Source organism: Cololabis saira, chromosome 7 (genome assembly GCF_033807715.1).
Source record: "Cololabis saira isolate AMF1-May2022 chromosome 7, fColSai1.1, whole genome shotgun sequence".
NCBI lineage: Eukaryota > Metazoa > Chordata > Actinopteri > Beloniformes > Belonidae > Cololabis > Cololabis saira.
Window position 1 is genome coordinate 44,174,631 of NC_084593.1, and position 20,681 is coordinate 44,195,311.

The 20,681-nt window shown below is 44.1% G+C and overlaps 1 protein-coding gene across 1 annotated transcript; it reads right to left on the reverse strand.

Annotated features, from left to right (window-relative positions):
• Positions 1–2,236: 2,236 nt before the first annotated feature.
• Positions 2,237–19,626, reverse strand: hspa9 (heat shock protein 9). The gene is made up of 16 exons (XM_061725933.1): positions 19,341–19,626; positions 17,096–17,154; positions 16,799–16,886; positions 15,854–16,035; positions 14,637–14,761; positions 14,474–14,547; positions 13,078–13,184; positions 12,824–12,986; positions 12,655–12,747; positions 11,517–11,726; positions 10,391–10,618; positions 9,449–9,671; positions 8,354–8,448; positions 8,185–8,277; positions 5,298–5,438; positions 2,237–3,089 (listed from the first exon to the last, which is right to left on the reverse strand). Exons 1-16 carry the CDS (start codon positions 19,419–19,421, stop codon positions 2,982–2,984), a joined length of 2,070 nt encoding a protein of 689 aa, XP_061581917.1. The 5' UTR covers positions 19,422–19,626; the 3' UTR covers positions 2,237–2,981.
• Between the last annotated feature and the right edge of the window lie 1,055 nt (positions 19,627–20,681).

Below are 20,681 nucleotides of genomic sequence, written 5' to 3' on the forward strand. Positions count from 1 at the left end.
TCCCCCAGTTCTGTTGTTATTTAAAATCTTATTTAAAAATTATTTTTAAAATCTTGGAAAAGCATCACGATCAAAGACACTTGGACTTTTGTGGGGGGTTTTTTGGATCCACCTTTCCCAATTTCATTGGGAACTTTGGAGAAAGACATTGCAATGGTCCAAGGAGTGAATGTAATACTGTATATGGAAACAATAGCTTTTTCAAATAAACAGGAAATTTCATTAAAAAAAATAAATAAAATAGCAGTGTTAGCATTTTTCATTAGAAACTCAAAATATTTACTCAATGAAGTGAAAAAAAATATTTTTTTTGGAAGATTTAGCATTCATGTGAATCACTCAAATAAGTTGTATAAGCACAGTTTTTGAGAGCCGTTTCACATCAGTGCTGCATCAGTTGGCCAAGCTCTTTAACGGCTATTCCAGCCAGGATGAGTCTGCATTTCTTGGTTTTGCCTCAAACAGCATTTCTGGATGTTTTCTGTTGGATTAAGGTCCGGGGATCGGGCCGGCCACTCCATTACCTGGATTATGGTCTGGAACCAAGGTGCTGCTGGCTACGGAAGAGTGTGAGGGCCAGGCAGGAGACAAATTTTTCATTATGCACTCCGAGAAAAAAGTCTAAATGTTGAGAAAAAAGTCTAAATGTCGAGAAAAAAGTTGAAATGTCGAGATTAATGTTGAAGTACAATTTCGAGAAAAAAAGGCGAAATGTTGAGAAAAAAGTTGAAATGTCGAGAAATGTTGCTTCTTCCGCCTCTCGACGAAGGCGGACGCTTTTCTGCTCTCTCCCTTATCTGCCTGCCCTGCTATTGCTTTTGTTTGTCTCGTCTTCAGAGTCTCTTCTTTTTCACTCCTCCGAAACTTTACAATCATGGAATTGATTAACTGGTCTCTCAGCACAATTGACCAAATTTTTGCGACAAGACGACAGGGGGTAAGGGAGCCCTCTTGCCCCGATGGGACTTTCTTTCTGGATACACAATGGATTCCTACAAATACTTGAAATCTTTGTGCCTCAAGATTCTGTCTGTCGAGGATGTTGAAGACGCCTTCATAATTGGATTTATGATAGCAGGATTTCTCTTGATCATCCTCCTGATCGGAGGGGGGGGATTCCTAGTATATCGACAAACGCGTAAGTCGTCGACAGCTGTTCTGGCTTTCAGAGCTGCCGGATGTGGCTGAAGGGTCAAGCAAAGCGATCAACGCTCAGACTCTTACGTTAGGGGAGCAGGGCCGTAAGCTGGATGCGATTCTCGAACAGAATCGCAGGCTGGCCGTGGTGTTTGAGCTCATTGGCAAGATGGATAACACCCTGGAGAAGTTGGAAGCTCGGCTTGGCGGGAAGTGATCACAAATTTGTGTGATTGGAGTCGCCATTGATGAACCAGAGACTGAAGGCAGACGGAAAATTACTGGGCTGCCTGTTTTCAATATAATTGTTGATCCTATAATCTGGCCTTGACAGAGCGGTCTTGGCCGATAGCTCCTGGTCACAATCTTCCTGGTGGAATGTAAACAAGATGAGTCTGCCCCCACTACCAACCCTCCCCCTCTCCCACGAACACCTGTGAATCCCTGTTTTCAAAACTGTACGAGCCGCCTGATAACATCAAGGACATTTGGCTGAGAGCAGCTCTGGGCGAAGGTTCACTGACTCATCGCTACACATACACTTACTGACAAACACACGCACTTCCCTCAATTCAACGCCTTCCTCGGCCCCTCCCTCCCCCCCCCCCCAACAGTCTCCGGGTTCGAGCGTCACGGAGGCCGCAGCCCTCACTTGGATGAACTGGGCCGGGATCCCCCGCCCCCCCTCGACATTTTAACTTCTCGAAATTGTATATCAACATCATTCTCGAAATTTCGACTTTTTTCTCGAAATTGTACTTCAACAGTAATCTCGACATTTTGACTTTTTTCTCAACATTGACTTTTTTCTCGAAATTGTACTTCGAAAGGGCACAAAAAAAAAAAAATCTTCCCCTCAAATATTTTTTCTCCTTCATGGCCCTAATACTCTTTTTTAGTATTTTGGTCCATGATCCCTGTTCGATCAACAGGCTTGTGCAATAATATTATTTGGACCAAAACACTGATCTGGTCAGTCATAATTTACTGATATTATTTTAAACACAACTGTACATTACTACCGTTTGTGTGGATAACAGATAAAAGATGCGACAGCGAGGCATTCATGGTGGAAGCAATGCAGCACGTCGACCAGACGTCACGTTTCAGATTTTTATTAGAAAAAAACTGCAACAGTTATGACCATTCAATTTTCACAGCAGTACTACATCGCCCCGAAATGTGGTTCTACCATCTCCAGGCTGCGTCTTCTGCAGAGCTCAGCGCCGGGCCGGCGCCAGCGGCGCTCTCTCCTGCACGACCCGGCTCCTAGAAACCTCCAGGACCGCTCCACATCTCCACACGGCCACGGGGAAATAAACTCCAGCTCCTCGGATCTGCATCTTATAATCCTCTCCCACAATCACATTCCTCAGTTCTGACCATCGGTGGCTAAAACAAGTGAATGGGTTCCATCAAGTCCTTCATTATTCCCTCAGATTCAAAAACGTTGGACTAAATAAACACCACCGGACCATCTGATGTGTGAAACCCTCAGAACTTTCTAAAACTGCTGGAGCTCTGCAGGCGGACCGGCTGCTGTCGACAACATCGGGCTCATCGTGTCAGCCCACAAAGGAAATAAAACAATCATTACTAGCTTTGCATGTAAATTAACAGCTTTGTAAAAAGAAACAGGACGTGGTGACACAGTTAAATTACAGATGGAGGGGTGTGGGGCGACGGCCACACCCCTGCTCTACGGGGTCTTACTGCCAAAACACAGTAGATGAGAATATATTATAGTAAGAATGACTGGGGACTGCCCCCCTCCCCACCCAGCCCGCCGCCCCATCGCAAAAGTCCTTAGTTGTCATGGCGACCTGGTGACAACGGTGCAGTGTTTACTGCTGGCCCTCCTTCTTCTCCCCCTCCGAGCTGGAGCTGCCGGAGCCGCTGGAGCCGCTAGAGCCGCTGGAGCCGCCGCTGCTGCCGTCCCGCTCCGCTGCCATCTGCAGGAACACGGACAGACGTCAGACTCTGACGGAACTTTTCAGGAAATTTTGATATGGGCATGCCCTACTGCCCATTCAGCCCCTCTTGCTGCTTTGGTTTGGGGCTGTAGTGGTTGTGTTCGGGGTGGTTCTATGTCAGTTTGAGGTGTTTACGGTTGTATTGCATTCATTCCTGTGCTCGCCGCAGGGGGTGTGGTGTAGGGCTGTTAATACACTGCAAAAACTCAAAATCTTACCAGGAATATTTGTCTTATTTCTAGTTAAAATGTCTCATTTTTTGTCAAAAAATGTCATTGCACTTAAAACAAGAGTCATTACCAGAAAAATAATTTATTTGACAATTTTCACCCGTTTCAAGTAAATTTTCACATGAAATAAGTAGAAAAATCTGCCAGTGGAACAAGATTTATCTTCTTATTACAAGCAAAGAAATATTGTTCCACTGGCAGATTTTTCTACTTATTTTAAGTGAAAATATACTTGAAACAGGTGAAAATTGTTGTTTTTTCCAGTGATGAGTCTTGTTTTAAGTGTAATGAGATTTTTTTGACTAAAAATGAGACATTTTAACTAGAAATAAGACAAATATTAGAGGAGGTTCGGGGTTGTGTGGTTTAGGGTGATTAATAATGGCCAAGAAGTAGTTTAGGGTTATTAATAAACCGTTAAAAGTTGTTGATAAACCTTTGGGAATGGGGCCATTTGGCATGCACGGTAACGCTTTTGACTGAGAAAAGTAATGCCCATCGAGGCACGATGGAGACGCAGCTAACGATGTATGGCATGCATGGGTGCATGTTGCGGTTCGGGCCGTATTAACAGACGAAAAAACGTGCCGAATAATAAGAATATGAAAAGGGAAACCTTTTCTGTATACCATTATATCGCCTTCATTTTCATGTTTTTCCGGCCGTGTTTTATTTTTTAGGGATTTTTTTTCCCACATCAGAGCGGGGTCATGCTTTACACCCTCTGGTGCGCAGTGGGACTTTTGCGACTTTAGCTTGTTAGCAAAATGCTAGCAACATTTCCCTTTGGACCATTCTGGACGATTGCAATATGGTCATGCCATTACTTGGCATGCCCATAATAATAGATTTTATTTATAGAGCACTTTTCATTCAAAGAATCTCAAAGTGCTTACAAGATTAAAACAGATACAAATTTAAAAACTCAGAGACGGAGAAGCGGCGAACAAACACGCCAGCGTCCTCTCCTCTCTCCTCTCTACTCTTCTTAACAGTTAAAACCTTCCCTGAATAGGAAGAAGGCCTGGGACGATAATCAATAAATCAATTAATCGCACGATAAATGAAAATGGACTCGATAATGTTTCCGGCCTCGATAAATGGCCATATGCACGCATATTTGTTTTCTTCGTCTCCGGCCTCCAAACACACTAGATGACAAGAGGGCTCACTCTGTGCATCGGTCTTAGCACCTGGGCGCGTTTGTTCCTTAGCGGAAAGAAAATGAACGGAGTGAACCATCTTGTCAATCATTCAGACTCTTTGTATCCGTGGGGGGAGGCGGAGCCGCGGGTTGAATCCCCCGAGTTGAATCCCCGGGCAGACTGCGCGGACCCCAGTTTATTTTCCTCCGCTTAGTAATATGCTTCAATTCAGCGGGTTGTCTCGTCTGATCTGAGGTCGTAGGCAAAAAAAAAAGGAGAGCGCGGGTGGAGAGGAGAGGGGCGGTGGCGGCCCGGTTGCCCGCCGTCTCTCTCCCGCCGTCTCTCTCCCTGATTGCCGGGCGCGCCGGGGCGGCGAGGGGACGAGCCGGAGCTCCGTCACCCCACGCTTCCGCCGCCAAGGTCCCCAAGTGGATGGGAGCGTGCGTCCGCCTCCGCCGGCCTTTCGCAGGCGCAGAGGTGCGCGGGCAGCGCGGAGACCTGAGTCCACCGCGCAAGCGGGGGGCTCGACGGAGACGGCACTCCCTTTAACCTCTCACCCCGCGGGTGAGAGCTGCTGTTTGGGGGGTGGCGGTTTCTGCAAGGTTTCTAAAGGTTTAATTATTAGATTTGGAAGGGTGTACTTGCATTATTATTATATATTAACATTACATAAGTGCTTATTTTCGTCTCGACAATGTCGACAATAATATCGTTTATCGTCAATAATTTGTGGGACAATGTATCGTCCAGCAAAATTTGTTATCGTCCCAGGCCTAATAGGAAGGTTTTAACGGTGCAGCCGGGAATCTTACCTTCTTGTAGGCCATCTCGAAGAGTTTGAGTGAGGCCTGCTGCAGGTTGTTGGCCGCCTGCTTGATGTTCTCGCCCGTCTCTGAATCCTTGTTGGCCAGAAGATCCCGGACCTTGGTGATCTCCTCCTTCAGCTTGGTGCACTGTGGGAGGAGAGGAGACACGAGTGAGCAGAGAGAGACGCCGTTGCTGGTGGGTTTTTTTCTCTTTTTTTTTTTGAGTTATTTGTGAAGAAGTACTGAGTTCCCTGTGAGGAAGGTTTTTTGTGTTTTTCTATTAAACTACGCCTTGTTTTGGCTAAAGTTTAACCCGGTTTGGTGTCGTGTGCTTGGGTTCAGAGAACGACCCATAACAGACGTGTGTACAGACGTGTGTACAGACGTGTGTACACACGTGTGTACACACGTGTGTACACACGTGTGTACAGACGTGTGTACACACGTGTGTACAGACGTGTGTACACACGTGTGTACAGACGTGTTAAAGAGGTAAAGCCACAGATTTGTTTTCTTTATTGTTGTAATCTGTGCCTTAAATAAATCTGACATTGTTTATTATATAACAGACTGATTTATTGCTTGTGTAGTTGAAAAATACATGAGAAGAGGACCTTGAAAAAATATATTAAATCGTAATATTGAGGCAATTAGATTATTTTCAAAAATCGTTCAGCCCTCCGTCCAACTACAAACTGCAGACACCGGGAGGGTCTGGAGGGATTTGGAGCTCCTGTTTTCTTTTTAACTGCAGTTTAATCAGCAGGTGAGTCTTCCAACAGCAGTCCCCTCATCGTTGGTTCCCCTTCAGGACCGGCAGCAGATAAACTCTCACTTTAACCGTCTGACATGTGTGTTCTGTCTGGAGCTTCACGGGGGTTGCTGGTGTCTGCTGATGCTTGTCATCTAAACTAGGGAAGCCCTGATACCGATACTGCTCTCATATATTCTAACTCTCCAAAATGCTCCGATACCACGCACCGATACTTCATTGTTGTTGTAGTTACTGGTTAGTGACTCTAGGGGGAGATGAGCTACAGTCAGCGTGGTGATGACAAGAGAGTGATGCATGAGTGAGAAGAGAGTGATCCATGAGTGAGAAGAGAGTGATCCATGAGTGAGAAGAGAGTGATCCATGAGTGAGAAGAGAGTGATCCATGAGTGAGAAGAGAGTGATCCATGAGTGAGAAGAGAGTGATCCATGAGTGAGAAGAGAGTGATCCATGAGTGAGAAGAGAGTGATCCATGAGTGAGAAGAGAGTGATCCATGAGTGAGAAGAGAGTGATCCATGAGTGAGAAGAGAGTGATCCATGAGTGAGAAGAGAGTGATCCATGAGTGAGAAGAGAGTGATCCATGAGTGAGAAGAGAGTGATCCATGAGTGAGAAGAGAGTGATCCATGAGTGAGAAGAGAGTGATCCATGAGTGAGAAGAGAGTGATCCATGAGTGAGAAGAGAGTGATCCATGAGTGAGAAGAGAGTGATCCATGAGTGAGAAGAGAGTGATACATGAGTGAGAAGAGAGTGATCCATGAGTGAGAAGAGAGTGATCCATGAGTGAGAAGAGAGTGATACATGAGTGAGAAGAGAGTGATCCATGAGTGAGAAGAGAGTGATCCATGAGTGAGAAGAGAGTGATCCATGAGTGAGAAGAGAGTGATCCATGAGTGAGAAGAGAGTGATCCATGAGTGAGAAGAGAGTGATACATGAGTGAGAAGAGAGTGATCCATGAGTGAGAAGAGAGTGATCCATGAGTGAGAAGAGAGTGATACATGAGTGAGAAGAGAGTGATCCATGAGTGAGAAGAGAGTGATCCATGAGTGAGAAGAGAGTGATCCATGAGTGAGAAGAGAGTGATCCATGAGTGAGAAGAGAGTGATCCATGAGTGAGAAGAGAGTGATCCATGAGTGAGAAGAGAGTGATACATGAGTGAGAAGAGAGTGATCCATGAGTGAGAAGAGAGTGATCCATGAGTGAGAAGAGAGTGATCCATGAGTGAGAAGAGAGTGATACATGAGTGAGAAGAGAGTGATCCATGAGTGAGAAGAGAGTGATACGTGAGTGAGACTGGCAGCTCTGTTTCAGGCAACATAGCAACAATTAATGCAGTGGGACGTCAGCAGTGTGGACATGTTTCAGAATAAGGGACAAGGACAGAAGCAAGACAGACTGAAGCTACTGCTGCTAAGGTGTCAAGAGGAGGAGAATACGTTGTTTAATACCAGCAACTTGATAAAACATCTCAAGACGCATCATAAAGCTGAGGATACGGAGTTTACTGATGCTACTGCAAGAATGCAACAGCAACATTAGCTCAGGTTCTGCAGAAGAGACAAGTTAAAATAACGGAAACTCTAACCCGTTATATTATATTATTATCTAGCGCTGGATGAGCAGCCACTTTCAGTTGGAGAAGACGAAGGATTTCACCGTCTTCTCTACGCACTCGAGCCGCGATATGATGTTTCATTGATATGTTTGATATTTTCTTAACCCTTGTACTGTCTGGGTCAAAATGACCTAATTCTCCTGTTCCTTCTTTCCTCCTACTCTCTCCTTCCTTCTCCCTTTCTTCCTTCTTTACTCCTTTCCTTCCTTCCTTCCTTTCTCCCTCCCTTCTTTTCTCCCTCCCTTCTTCCTTGACCCGCAGACAGCACAAGGGTTAACGTGAATGTGAAGACAGCGCCAGTGTGGAGACTTTTTATTTACACAGATTATTTTTTGTTTAAAATAGTTATTCTACTTCATTTATTTTTATTGAATTTATCTGTTGCAAATAAAACCTGTCTTCCAATTCATTGCATGTTTCATGTTTGTGGTAGAAGTATGGTATGGGTTCTGGGTAAACTGTTCTGGGTCCTCCCTGGTGTAACCTGTTCTCCTCAGCTCACCTCATCAGCAGGAAGCTGGTCCTTGAACTCCTCCATCTTGGACTCCGTGTCGTGTACGATTCCCTCGGCCGTGTTGACGGCCTCCACGCGATCCTGCAGGGGGAGAGTGTTAGTGTCGTCACCGAGGCGGCTGGACGCTCCGCTTGCAGCCGACGTCAGTAAACGTTACCTTCCTCCTCCGGTCCTCCTCGGCGTACTTCTCCGCGTTCTTCACCATGTTCTCAATGTCGTCCTTGCTGAGACCTCCCGACGACTGGATCACAACTGGGGAGACGGAGTGAAGCACGGTTAGTATGGCTGCAGCTATCGAATATTTTAGTAAGAGTATTCTACTGAAAATTCCATCTAGTAATCGGATAAAACATATTTTTGTTTAGTTAAATAGCAATTATAAATATACATTAGATGTTAATTGATATTACTAAGACTAAATTATATAATCCACTAGGTTCATGGCTGTGCATTTAAAAACCCTGAACTTACACCAGTTGACCAAATTCACTGATTCACTCAAAAAACTAAGGATCTTACCAAGAAATGTTCTTATTTCTAACCTAAAAATGCCATTACACCTGATAACACACATCACTTAAGAGGTTAGGTGTTTTTCCCACGTGTCTCAATTGAACTTTCATTTGTGTCAAGCACATTTTAAGTTCTAGTTACGGTAAGTTTTAAGTTAAAGTCTTTAAGATTTTGAGGTTTGGCAGTGTTCAAAATAAAATGATGAGACCTGCTGTATTGGAGCACATTTTCTTTTAGTTAAAACTGTAGCGGGAACAGATGTTTAGAGTAACCTATGTATGTACCGGGTGAAGGCTGATTTATGGTTCCGCGGCGGCTCTGCGTCGATTTAACGTGGAAGCATAAATCAGGCTTTAGGGGGGGAACATATAGGAGAACGGACCAGAAGAATATAGAGTGGATTAAAAATAAAAGTTAAGCACTGAGCTACATGTGTCTCCCGTCTGGGCCATTGCACACTATCTAGCATGGCATGTTACAAAAACCAAACATATCCGCCACATCTTTCTTCCCCCTTTAACGTGCACGGCGTCAGCGCGTTGTGCTGCATTAAATGTAGTCCGGGTGAAATACCTGCTTTGAGCTGCAAAATTAAACAATTCCTCAAGGCAGAGGAAATTCCTCCATCATTTTTTGTAATCGAATTACTCAAATTATTCGAGGAATCGTTTCAGCCCTAACAGTTAGGTAACGGTGACTCAGCAGAACCCGGCGGGGGCTGGGCGGCGCCGGTACTCACTCTGCTGCTCGCGGCCCGTGCCCTTGTCCTTGGCCGACACGTGGACGATGCCGTTGGCGTCGATGTCGAAGGTGACCTCGATCTGGGGGACGCCGCGGGGCGCGGGGGGGATCCCCACCAGCGTGAACTGGCCCAGCACCTTGTTGTCCGCCGCCATCTCCCTCTCGCCCTGACACACCTTGATCTCCACCTGGGTCTGTCCGTCCGCCGCCGTGGAGAACACCTGCCGGGGGAGAGGATGGGACTTTACATTACATTCCATAGCATTTATTACAACAGAAGTGTCTCTAGGGTCTTTCCAGAGACCAGAACATAAACCCCCAAGCAATTATTACATAGTTTGTGGAATGGTTTGAATTTGGAGTTAAAGGAATGTACAAACATAAAACAATTTAAGAAGAAACATAAAATTGTTTATTTGAGGTATACAGGACTGTCTCAGAAAATAAGAATATTGTGATAAAGTCCTTTATTTTCTGTAATGCAATTAAAACAAAAATGTCATACATTCTGGATTCATTACAAATCAACTGAAATATTGCAAACCTTTTATTATTTTAATATTGCTGATTATGGTTTACAGTTTAAGATTAAGATTCAATATTCTTATTTTCTGACACAGTCCTGTACAGACATAATTTATATTTAGTTGTGGAAAGGGGGTGGGATTAAATACGTTTATACTTCCTCCCACTCCTTTTCCAACATGGAACTTGAAATATGTGTTTTGATGTTGGTTTTTTTCTTTATGTGGTGGAATGCCCACCTGGATTTGTTTTCTTGTTTTTTAGCTTGTTTTTTTTTTATGTTCGAAATAAACATTACATAAACAATGGCAGGTAAAAACTCCCCTTTAGGAAGGTAGAAACCTGGATCATAAGGGGGATCCTGGTTCTGACCCCTGACCCCGGACTAAAGCATCACACGGAGGGCTGCTCGTACCTGGCCCTTCTTGGTGGGGATGGTGGTGTTCCTGTTGATGAGCTTGGTGAAGACGCCCCCCAGAGTCTCGATGCCCAGAGACAGAGGAGTCACGTCCAGCAGCAGCACGTCCGTCACGTCTCCCGCCAGCACGCCCCCCTGGATGGCTGCTCCCATGGCAACCGCCTCGTCCGGGTTCACTGACTTGCTGGGAGCGCGGCCGAACAGGTCCTGGACCGTCTGCTGGACCTGCAGGGACGGGGGAGACGGGGACGCCGTTAGCTCGTCAGAGACAACAGTGGTGTCAGCCGCAGGGCTGGGGGTCCAGTCAAATGTCAAGAATCAAGTCTGATTCTTAAGATTCAGAATCCATTATCACGCTTTGATTCGATCTGATATTGATTTGGGTTAGTGTTATTAAAACTGCTTTTTCAGCTGTTGCATGAATGATATGACTGTAGTTCTGCAACATATTAATACTAGTATTATATTGAGATTCAACAGCAAGTATTGGCAGCTAATGATGCTGTAAGGACCAATCAGCTCCCAGAATGCTGATAGAACTGCAAACAGAAACATCGTGTGTCAGAATTACCAAACAGATACAGGGAGGAAACAGAGAAGGATGAAATCGGTTTAACTTTTTCCCACATTCCGTTTACATTTTTTTCAGTTTTGAATTTTTGAGAATTTGGTTTTTAGCATTTTATGCAAATGTATATGTATGTATATGTATACCAAGACAGTATATAAAGTAATGAAATATAGACAATTTATGCAATTATAACCTAACACTTTAATGTTTTCATACCTTTAAACATATTTAAAGGCAAAAACATGGCCCCAGTTATTCTGGTGTCCAACAAAACATTCATTTTTTGGGCAAAAACAAAAAAATACCAAAAGTTGTAATGTAATGATGAAAAATAAAATAATAATAATAATAAATCGTTAGACATACGAATCAATTTTAAGAATCGATTTAAAATCAGAAGATCGATTTTTTTCCACACCGGCCTAGTCAGCCTGGTCACATGAACGCTCCGACATGAACACAAGTCTAGCGAGGAGGGACCACGTCAACAAGAACAGGTCTGGTGTGGTGCGTTTGGAGCAGTTAACAGGTCTGATGCAGAGAGGTTCGTACCTTGGGCATGCGGCTCATGCCTCCCACCAGCAGCACCTCCCCGATGTCTCCTTTGGTCACCTCGGCGTCCTGCAGGGCCTTCTGGCACGGGGCCACGGTGCGGCGGATCAGGTCGGACACGATGTTCTCAAACTGGGCCCGGGTCAGCTTAATGTTCAGGTGTTTGGGCCCGGAGGCGTCCATGGTCAGGTAGGGCAGGTTGATGTCCGTCTGGAGGAGAGACAGACAGACAGCGTTCAGACAGACTGCTGAGGGGGCGGGGCCACAGCAAGGGGACGCATCTCATTACCGTATCGGCCCCAATATAAGACCACCTCCTCTTTTTCAAGACTCCAGTTTGAAAAAATACTTTTTGAAAATAATGACAGTACATCTAAAACAAATGATTCTAACAATATATTGGAGAGAAAAATTTGTTATTTAGCCTCATTAAAATCATCATGTTGAAGTTTGCATCATAACTTCTCCTCAGCTGCCGGTTTACCTGCCGATCTTCCACCCACTTTTCTCCAGATTGGAGAAACTATGTTTCTCCATTTTCTGTTATCTCTTCTCTTATTTTCTTCTCTTTTCTTTCTTTTACCGCTTATTTCTTCTTCGTGACAGGGTTTTGCTTTGTACGGAAGAGTTTTAGGGCCATGCAGGAGAAATGTCGAGATTAATGTTGAAATACAATTTCGTGACTAAAGTCGAAATTATGTCTCAAAATTGTACTTCAATATTAATCTTGACATTTTGACTTTTTTCTCGAAGTGCATAATGAAAAGAAAATCTTCCTCCTCTAAAATATTATTAGTATTTTTCTCCTGCCTGGCCCTAATACTCTTGCGTAGCTTTGTCCTGGGGAGTTTAGTTCAGCATTTAAAGATATCTGGCTCCATCTAGCGTTGTAAATGGGTATAATGTCTAGACCCCGAATGGAAGACGACACCAACTTATTTCAATGCAAAAAAAACGGTCTTATATTCGGGCCAATAGGGTAAAAGAGACGGCATCTAATTAAAAGAGAGCAGCGTCGCTGCAGAGCAGGCTCTTCCACCAGGACCCCCGTCCCTCATTAGTCCCGCTAACACGTCCCCTGGGGCCGAGTCCGGCAGCAGCGCCGGACCCCGGGGAGGAGCTGCTGGCAGACACGTACCTGCAGGGCAGACGACAGCTCACACTTGGCCTTCTCTGCAGCTTCCCGGACTCTCTGCAGAGCCATGTTGTCCTTCAGCAGGTCCACGCCGGTCTGAAACACGACAGCGGTGTCAGTAAAAGCATGAAACCGGACGGAGGGTGGATCTGCAGACGGGGGGGATGCTCACCTCTCTCTTGAACTCCTTCACGATGTGCTTGAGCAGGTGCTGGTCGAAGTCTTCTCCTCCCAGGAACGTGTCTCCGTTGGTGGACTTCACCTCGAACACGCCCTTCTGGATCTCCAGGACGGAGATGTCGAACGTCCCTCCGCCCAGGTCGTACACGGCGATGCTGGAAACAGAAACACCGGACGGTCGGTCAGCGTTTCCCTACGTGGGACCGTTCCCTGTCCGCTGCAGCGGCACCGACGCCCCCTACTCACATCTTGTCCTGGGTCTTGTCCAGGCCGTAGGCCAGAGCGGCCGCCGTCGGCTCGTTGATCACACGCAGGACGTTCAGGCCGGCGATCTGACCCGCGTCTTTGGTGGCCTGAACATCAGAAACACAGATCAGAAACACAGATCAGCCACGCAGACGGACACGTCTCTCATGAGGACAAGTCTGGCTGGAATACTAGCGATGGTAAAGATGGACTTGGATCCAGAGCTTGTTTGGAGCCCTTTTAAACTAAACTCAGCCAGCCCAGCCGGCTTAGTTTAGTTTAAAATAGTTATTCTACTCATTTTATTTATTTTCATTGAATTTATCTGTTGCAAATAAAACCCGTCTTCCAATTCATTGCATTTTTAGCCTACATGACTGTCTCAGAAAATTAGAATATTGTGATAAAGTTCTTTATTTTCTGTAATGCAATTAAAAAAAACAAAAATGTCATACATTCTGGATTCATTACAAATCAACTGAAACTGTCTTTTGTAATTGCATTACAGAAAATCACAATATTCTAATTTTCTGAGACAGTCCTGTAGTTATTTTTGTGGTAGAAGTATCGTATCGGTATCGGCAAGTACACAAGTTAAAATACTCGTACTTGCACTCTGTGTGAAAAAAAATTGTATCGGGGCATACCTAAAAATCACTTCAAATAAGTTAACATAACATTGGCATGACATTTTGTAGAACTTCTGATGTCTAATTTGCCTCCTGGCTCTTCCCAGAATTTTCTTTGTAAAATATTTACATGGAAAGCTTCTCATCTTAAATATTACATACAGAAAATTACACACAAAGAAGAATGAGTAAAGATCCTGCTGTAGATTATATCAATATATCATATTACAAAACACATTTTGATCCCACTCTTGATCCCACTTTTGCTCACTGCCAGGAGAATCTGTAGCAGTTTCTTATCTTTGTTATTCCACCCCTCAAATTGGAGTATCAAACCGCTATGGAATTTTTACTCCAAATATACAGGACTGTCTCAGAAAATTAGAATTGTGATTTTCTGTAATGCAATTAAAAAAACAAAAATGTCATACATTCTGGATTCATTACAAATCAACTGAAATATTGCAAGCCTTTTATTATTTTAATATTGCTGATCATGGCTTACAGCTTAAGAAAACTCAAATGTCCTATCTCAAAAAATTAGAATATTCTGGGAATCTTAAACTGTAAACCATAATCAGCGATATTAAAATAATAAAAGGCTTGCAATATTTAATTATCACAATATTCAAATTTTCTTAGACAGTCCTGTATTATTAACGTGTTTGTGAATTTCCCCCCAATATGGTACAATATCCTTGCAATCCCAAAATAAGCTGGGGAAGTATTTCCGACGGTGTTGAGCGAGCGTGCGTTGCCGTGGTTACCTGTCTCTGGGAGTCGTTGAAGTACGCCGGTACGGTGACCACGGCGTTCTTCACCGCCGTTCCCATGTAACTTTCTAGAAAGAAACACAGCAAACGGGTTCAGAGACGGCTCTCCCGCTCCCAGCGGGGCAGGATAAGAGCCGTAAGAGCGTGAGAGACAGACCTGCCGTCTCCTTCATCTTCATCAGGACGAAGGCTCCGGCCTGGCTGGGCGAGTACATCTTCCCATGAGCCTCCACCCAGGCGTCGCCGTTGGACGCACGCACAATCTTGTAGGGGACGTTCTTCCTGTTGGTGCCGGGATACGGGAGGAAAAAAACACTTCAGTTAAATCCTTAAAATGCTGAATCTTTGTCTTTAAAATTAATCCAAAGCCCTCTCATCGCCATATTTGGGGTTCTGGATTCCTCACTGAATTTAAATCAGCCCAGAGATGTTGTGGCCTTTACGTCTTTAATAGCAAGTACATTATTGTTACATTGGAAATCTGCTGGAAGTCCCTACATTTCTATGTGGCTTAAGGATATGATGTCTTTTCTGAAACTTGAAGAAATCTGATACTCTATTTGTGGAAGTTCTGAAAGGTTCTACCAAAGATGGCAATATTTCATATCCCATGTTTCAAAATTAAAAGCGTTACTCACTTAGAGCCTGTTAGTGCTTGGCATTCATTCAGGTGTTTCCATATACTTTTTGTAATTGTATTTATGTGTGGGTGTGTATTTGCATTATGGTGTTTAGAATAATAGTTTAGTGCGCCGTTTTCTTTTTATTTTTTACTTTCTATTTTTTTTGTGTAATTAATTCTTTTCCTGCTATAATTTTATATCCATTTATTTTTATGTTCCTGTGTTGGAGGGGTTAAAAAAAGGGAAAAAATCTTTGACTTGTAATTTTCTTAGTGATACTTGGTACACTTGGGTCACTGTAGGTAGTGATCTCTCTATTTATTTTGTAACCCTTGTGTTGTCTTTGGGTCAAAATGACCTAATTCTTCTATCCTTCTTTCCTCCTGCCATGCTCTCTCCTTCCTTCTTCCTTTCCTCTTTTCCTCCCTTTTTACCCTCCTTTTTCTTCCTACCTCCCTTCCGTCATTGGTTCCTTTACCTTCATTCCCTTTCTCCCTTTCCTCCCTTCTTTCTTCCCTCCCTTCTCCCGTCCTTACTCCCTTTCCTACTTCCTTCCTTCCTTCTTTTCTCCCTTCCTTCATTCCTTCTTTTCTCCCTTGACCCAAGGACAACACAAGAGTTAAATAGTTATAAATATGCATGTACCATTGTAACTTTGGCTATTGATCTCAATAAAAAAATGCTGAATCTTTCTTAAAATCTTAACAGGTGCTGTCTAATGACTGTAGATAGAATCTCTACGTTCACATACATGTCCTTCTGGACCTCGGGGTCGTCGTAGCGCCGTCCTATCAGCCTCTTGGTGGCGTACAGCGTGTTCTGGGGGTTGGTGACGGCCTGCCGTTTGGCCGGCATGCCCACCAGACGCTCGCCGTCCGCACTGAAGGCCACGACCGACGGGGTCGTCCGGGCTCCTTCTGCATTCTCCAGCACCTGGAAAAATAAGAGGAAAAACTCCAGGTTCATTCAGGAAAATCCAATGTGGAGGAAAATAAAATGATGCAAAAATGTTGGAATGTGTAAAAGATCTATTTCACGCGAGGGAATCTCCCCTGAAACTAAACAGTCAACTGCAGAAAACTAGTCCAAGTACACAGAGCACACGGAGCACACGGAAACTAGAGACGCACCGATCAAAATTTTGCAATTACAAAAACCAAAAATGTCATACATTCTGGATTCATTACAAATCAACTGAAATATTGCAAGCCTTTTATTATTTTAATATTGCTGATTATGGCTTACAGTTTGAGATTAAGATTCCCAGAATATTCTAATTTTTTGATATAGGATATTTGAGTTTTCTTAAGCTGTAAGCCATGATCAGCAATATTAAATTAATAAAAGGCTTGCAATATTTCAGTTGATTTGTAATGAATCCATTTTTTAAATTGCATTACAGAAAATAAAGAACTTTATCACAATATTCTAATTTTCTGAGACAGTCCTGTGGTTTTTATTCATCTACGATATTGCATTATATATTTATTTATCGTTATTGTCACATGACCAGCATTTTCATTGCGTCTCGTCTCGTTTTCCTCAGTTGATAAAGGTTCATTGACGAAAGCAACTTTACCGGGAGACCCCAGGAGACCCCGGGAGACACTGGGCGATGCAGATTGAAAACGGCACAGACCGTCGTGCTCATCTACCATTTAAAACGAGTGTAATGAATGCTGCCGCTCCGGCTCACCTTGGCCTGTTTCCCGTCCATGACAGCGACGCAGGAGTTGGTGGTCCCCAGGTCGATGCCGATGACGGCGCCCCTGATGGCTTCAGAGCTGAAACACACGCAGGTTTTAACACACGGATCTCCAGCAACAACACGCCTGCAGCACCGGGATTATGTCAGTGTCACAGCAGTCACAAATGGGTCTAAATAGTTCATGAGATCAGTTTGATTTTCCTCTCCGACCTTAAAAACACTCTAAACTACTTTTATGACAAACACAGCAGCGTGTGTGCAGTATTGAGTATTGAAGGTACTCACGCGTAGTCTCTCCTGGACAGGACTCGGAGAACATCTGGCTGGAAGCCGCTCCCGCAGGCCTGCAGATGGACAGTTAACACAACATTCATTCACTTCTGCAGCTTTTACTGATAATAACTTAACATTCGGGGTTAAAACCACGCCGAGTCACGGTGGCTGCTTTCACCTTAACCTCTGTCTGTAGGTGCAGAAACACCAAGGCTCGTGTTTTCCTTGTTTTCCACCAACGGCATTTTCAAAACATCGTTATCGGTCAAAAAAGTATCGGGACATACCCAGTTATTACTGTTTTTGATATATATATTAAATCGTTTTATACATCGTTGCATTTAACGTCACTTACGGTCGGCGGCAGTGGCCGGAAGTGAGGAAGTAAGCTAAACTAACATGGTTTCCATCTTTGAATTGTGAAATGTATTCATTCATCCATTCAGAATGTTGCACTAAGGTTAAGCCAAAAAGTATTTTAATTTTCTTGTTTTTGTGAGTTTGACTGGATGTCATTCAACTACCTCTTTTGAAGTTAAATGTATTTATTTTTGTTATTGCACTATTCTGCACTTTTTGCTTTAGTTTACAATTTCATGATTGTACATTTTGTGGCACCAGTGCTGATAAGCTTTGTTGAAATAATGTCCATGTTGTTCTGCAATGGACAATAAAAGAAACTTGGATCGGATCGGGAGTTAAAAAATCATGATGGGGACAACCCTACTTTCTAATTCAGTATTTGACCCGGTCTTTGTATGTTTTGACCGTATAGAAACATTTTAAGAATGAGATGTACCTGCTGTACTCTACTGCCCTTACTTTTTAACAACTTGTGCTTTTTATTATTTTACCTATTTTCCTATCATTGTATTTATTATTTACTGTTTAATTGTGTCTTGCTGCTTTTAATGTTGACTTGTGTTGAATTGTTCTATACACTTCTTTAGTTGGTGAGTTCAGGGTCTGCAGGTTCAGAAACACCAAGGCTGGTGTTTTCTGGGTTGTGTTAGATAAACTAGTCGTATGTGCAGCGTTACAGAACCAGGGGGTCGGGAAGCCCCGGCTGAAGGTCACGGCTCTCCCTCCCCCGGTGCCGCTGTTCTGACCATTTCTGATGCAATGACAAAAAATGCTCCCTATGGATTTCTACCTTTGCAGAGCTACACTTTTACTGTGTTTTACTCCCTAAACCACTTCCCTTTCCCCCCCCAAGTGGTCCTTGTCTCTTGCCAGGTCGTCATTGTAAATAAGAATGTTCTTAATGACCTGCCTGGTTAAATAAAGGCGAATGACTGAATTAATATCAAATAAAGCCATAGAATTGTTGTTTTTTTTCCTCTTTATCCTATAATGTTCTCAAAGTGTAATGCAATTCATGTAATGGGTAGTGTATATTTGAAGGATCAAATACTCAACATCCCATATTATCCATTTTACATTGTGCAAGAAATTATGCAAACTTTGAAAATCGACTGTGCGCATGCGCAGAACCACAAAGTAGCATTTTTTCGGCAGGGAGCAAGGCTTGACAGGACACCGGACATGTTAACACCGAGACGACACATTTGAGTCAGAAAACCGACGCGACCTTCTGACAGCCGCCAGTCGGGGGGACGAGCACCGACGAACAGTCAAACGTCTCAGGTAGCACCAAAGTCGGCTGCAAAATGTCACACATCACCCCTCCGAGAGTTAACCGTGATTTATCTGGTTACCGGTGTTCTGCCAATCCTCGCTACCTGCCAGAAAATGACACTGTGGTTCTGCGCATGCGCAAAGTCGATTTTCAAAGTTTGACTGCCACACTAAATTGATAATATGGGATGTAGAGTATTTGATCCTTCAAAATACACCACCCATGACATGAATTGCATTACACTTTGTGAACATTATACGATAAAGAGAGAAAAACAACAATTCTATGGCTTTATTTGATATTCATTCAGTCATTGGCCTTTATTTAACCAGGCAGGTCATTAAGAACATTCTTATTTACAATGACGGCCTGGCAAGAGACAAGGACTTGGTTTAGGGAGTAAAACACAGTAAAATTGTAGCTCTACAAAAGGTAGAAACCCATAAGTAGCATTTTTTGGCAGAACAGCGGAAACAAATGGAGCCTGTGACATTTACCAGTGTCAGACTGGCCTTGAGCTACCTCCGTTAGCCTGACCCGCTAGGGGGTTTAAAGACGCCAAAAGCTCCAAAACGCTCGTTTATTCCGGCAATTGTTTTAAAAAGGTCAAACGCGTACCTTGCGGACCAGGGACGACACGGTCCTGGAGCAGGTCCGGGTCGGCAGGGACCGGGAAACGTGTCTGGCGACGCTCAACATCTTCAGCAAAGTCGTCGTGACGGGCGGAGTTTGGGGATTAAAACCTTCAGATCGGAGCCTGGGCGGCGGTTAAAGGCGAGGAGAGGACGCGGAGGTGTGGCCTGGAGCTCTGCGGGAGTTCTTCGGGGCTCTGCGGGGCTGCGGGGGTCGCTCTGCGGGCACACAGGCAGCTCGGCTCGGCCAGCAGCGTGAAGGAACTGCGGAGCTTCTGGAAACATCCACACATGTTCCGGCCCGAGGACCCCGGCCCGGGGTGGCCCGAGCACCGCCTGAACGCTTTCACCAGGAAAAATAAATAAAAAACCATCAAACCACTCACCCGTTTCACGCGTTCGTTTGACTACTAGATAATAAAAGGTGTATTTAAATTGATTCGTGTGAAATAAATACTTTAGAGCGGTTTTGGTTTTTATGGGCATTCAGGCGAGAATGGGGCGGACACACGCAGTGGGCATGTGAAGGTCATGATGTAACGAGCCCGGTAACGCAGAGAGCTTTCACGTGTGTTACATCAGGGACGGTCACTGATGACGCTGATGCAAAGTTGCTTCATTTTGGAACAACTGTAATATTATTTTCAAAGACAAAATATTATTTTTGGATAAATGGTTTGACAATGGAATAGTTTTTTGTTCAAAAAAGATGGGGTGTTATAATTACTCCGAATTTCTAATGAGATATTAAAGCTGCAAGCAGCGATGAACGTCCCTCGCACCCTTGTGCACGTTCAGGCTGCAGTGGAAGCTTGTATGACTTGATGTATATTCTTCAGGACTGGACATTAAGCAGATGACACCAGCCACGAGTCTCTATATCAAACCATTCAAAAGTTCTTGGCAGAAAGTAGGATCTATCAAATATCAACCAATCAGATGAAGGGGCCGGGCTAATTTGCACCAATTATGTTCAAGGACTCAAAACCGAGTCCGATGACACCACCCACGAGTCTTTATGTCAAACCATTCAAAAGTTATGGCAGAAAGTTGGAACTATCAAATATGGACCAATCAGGTGAAGGGGGGGGCACGCTTTTTGGCGTCTATCGTCGCCACGATAACGCTTTTGACTGAGAAAAGTAATGCGCGTCGTCGCAGGATCGAGACGCACCTTTTGATGTATAACACACCTGGGTGCACGTTACGGTTCGGGCCGCATTAACGGCCGAAGGAATGGCATAAATTTCGCGAAAATGACACGATTAATTCAAAATGGCTGACTTCCTGTTCGGTTTCGGCCATGGCGCCAAGAGACTTTTCTTTA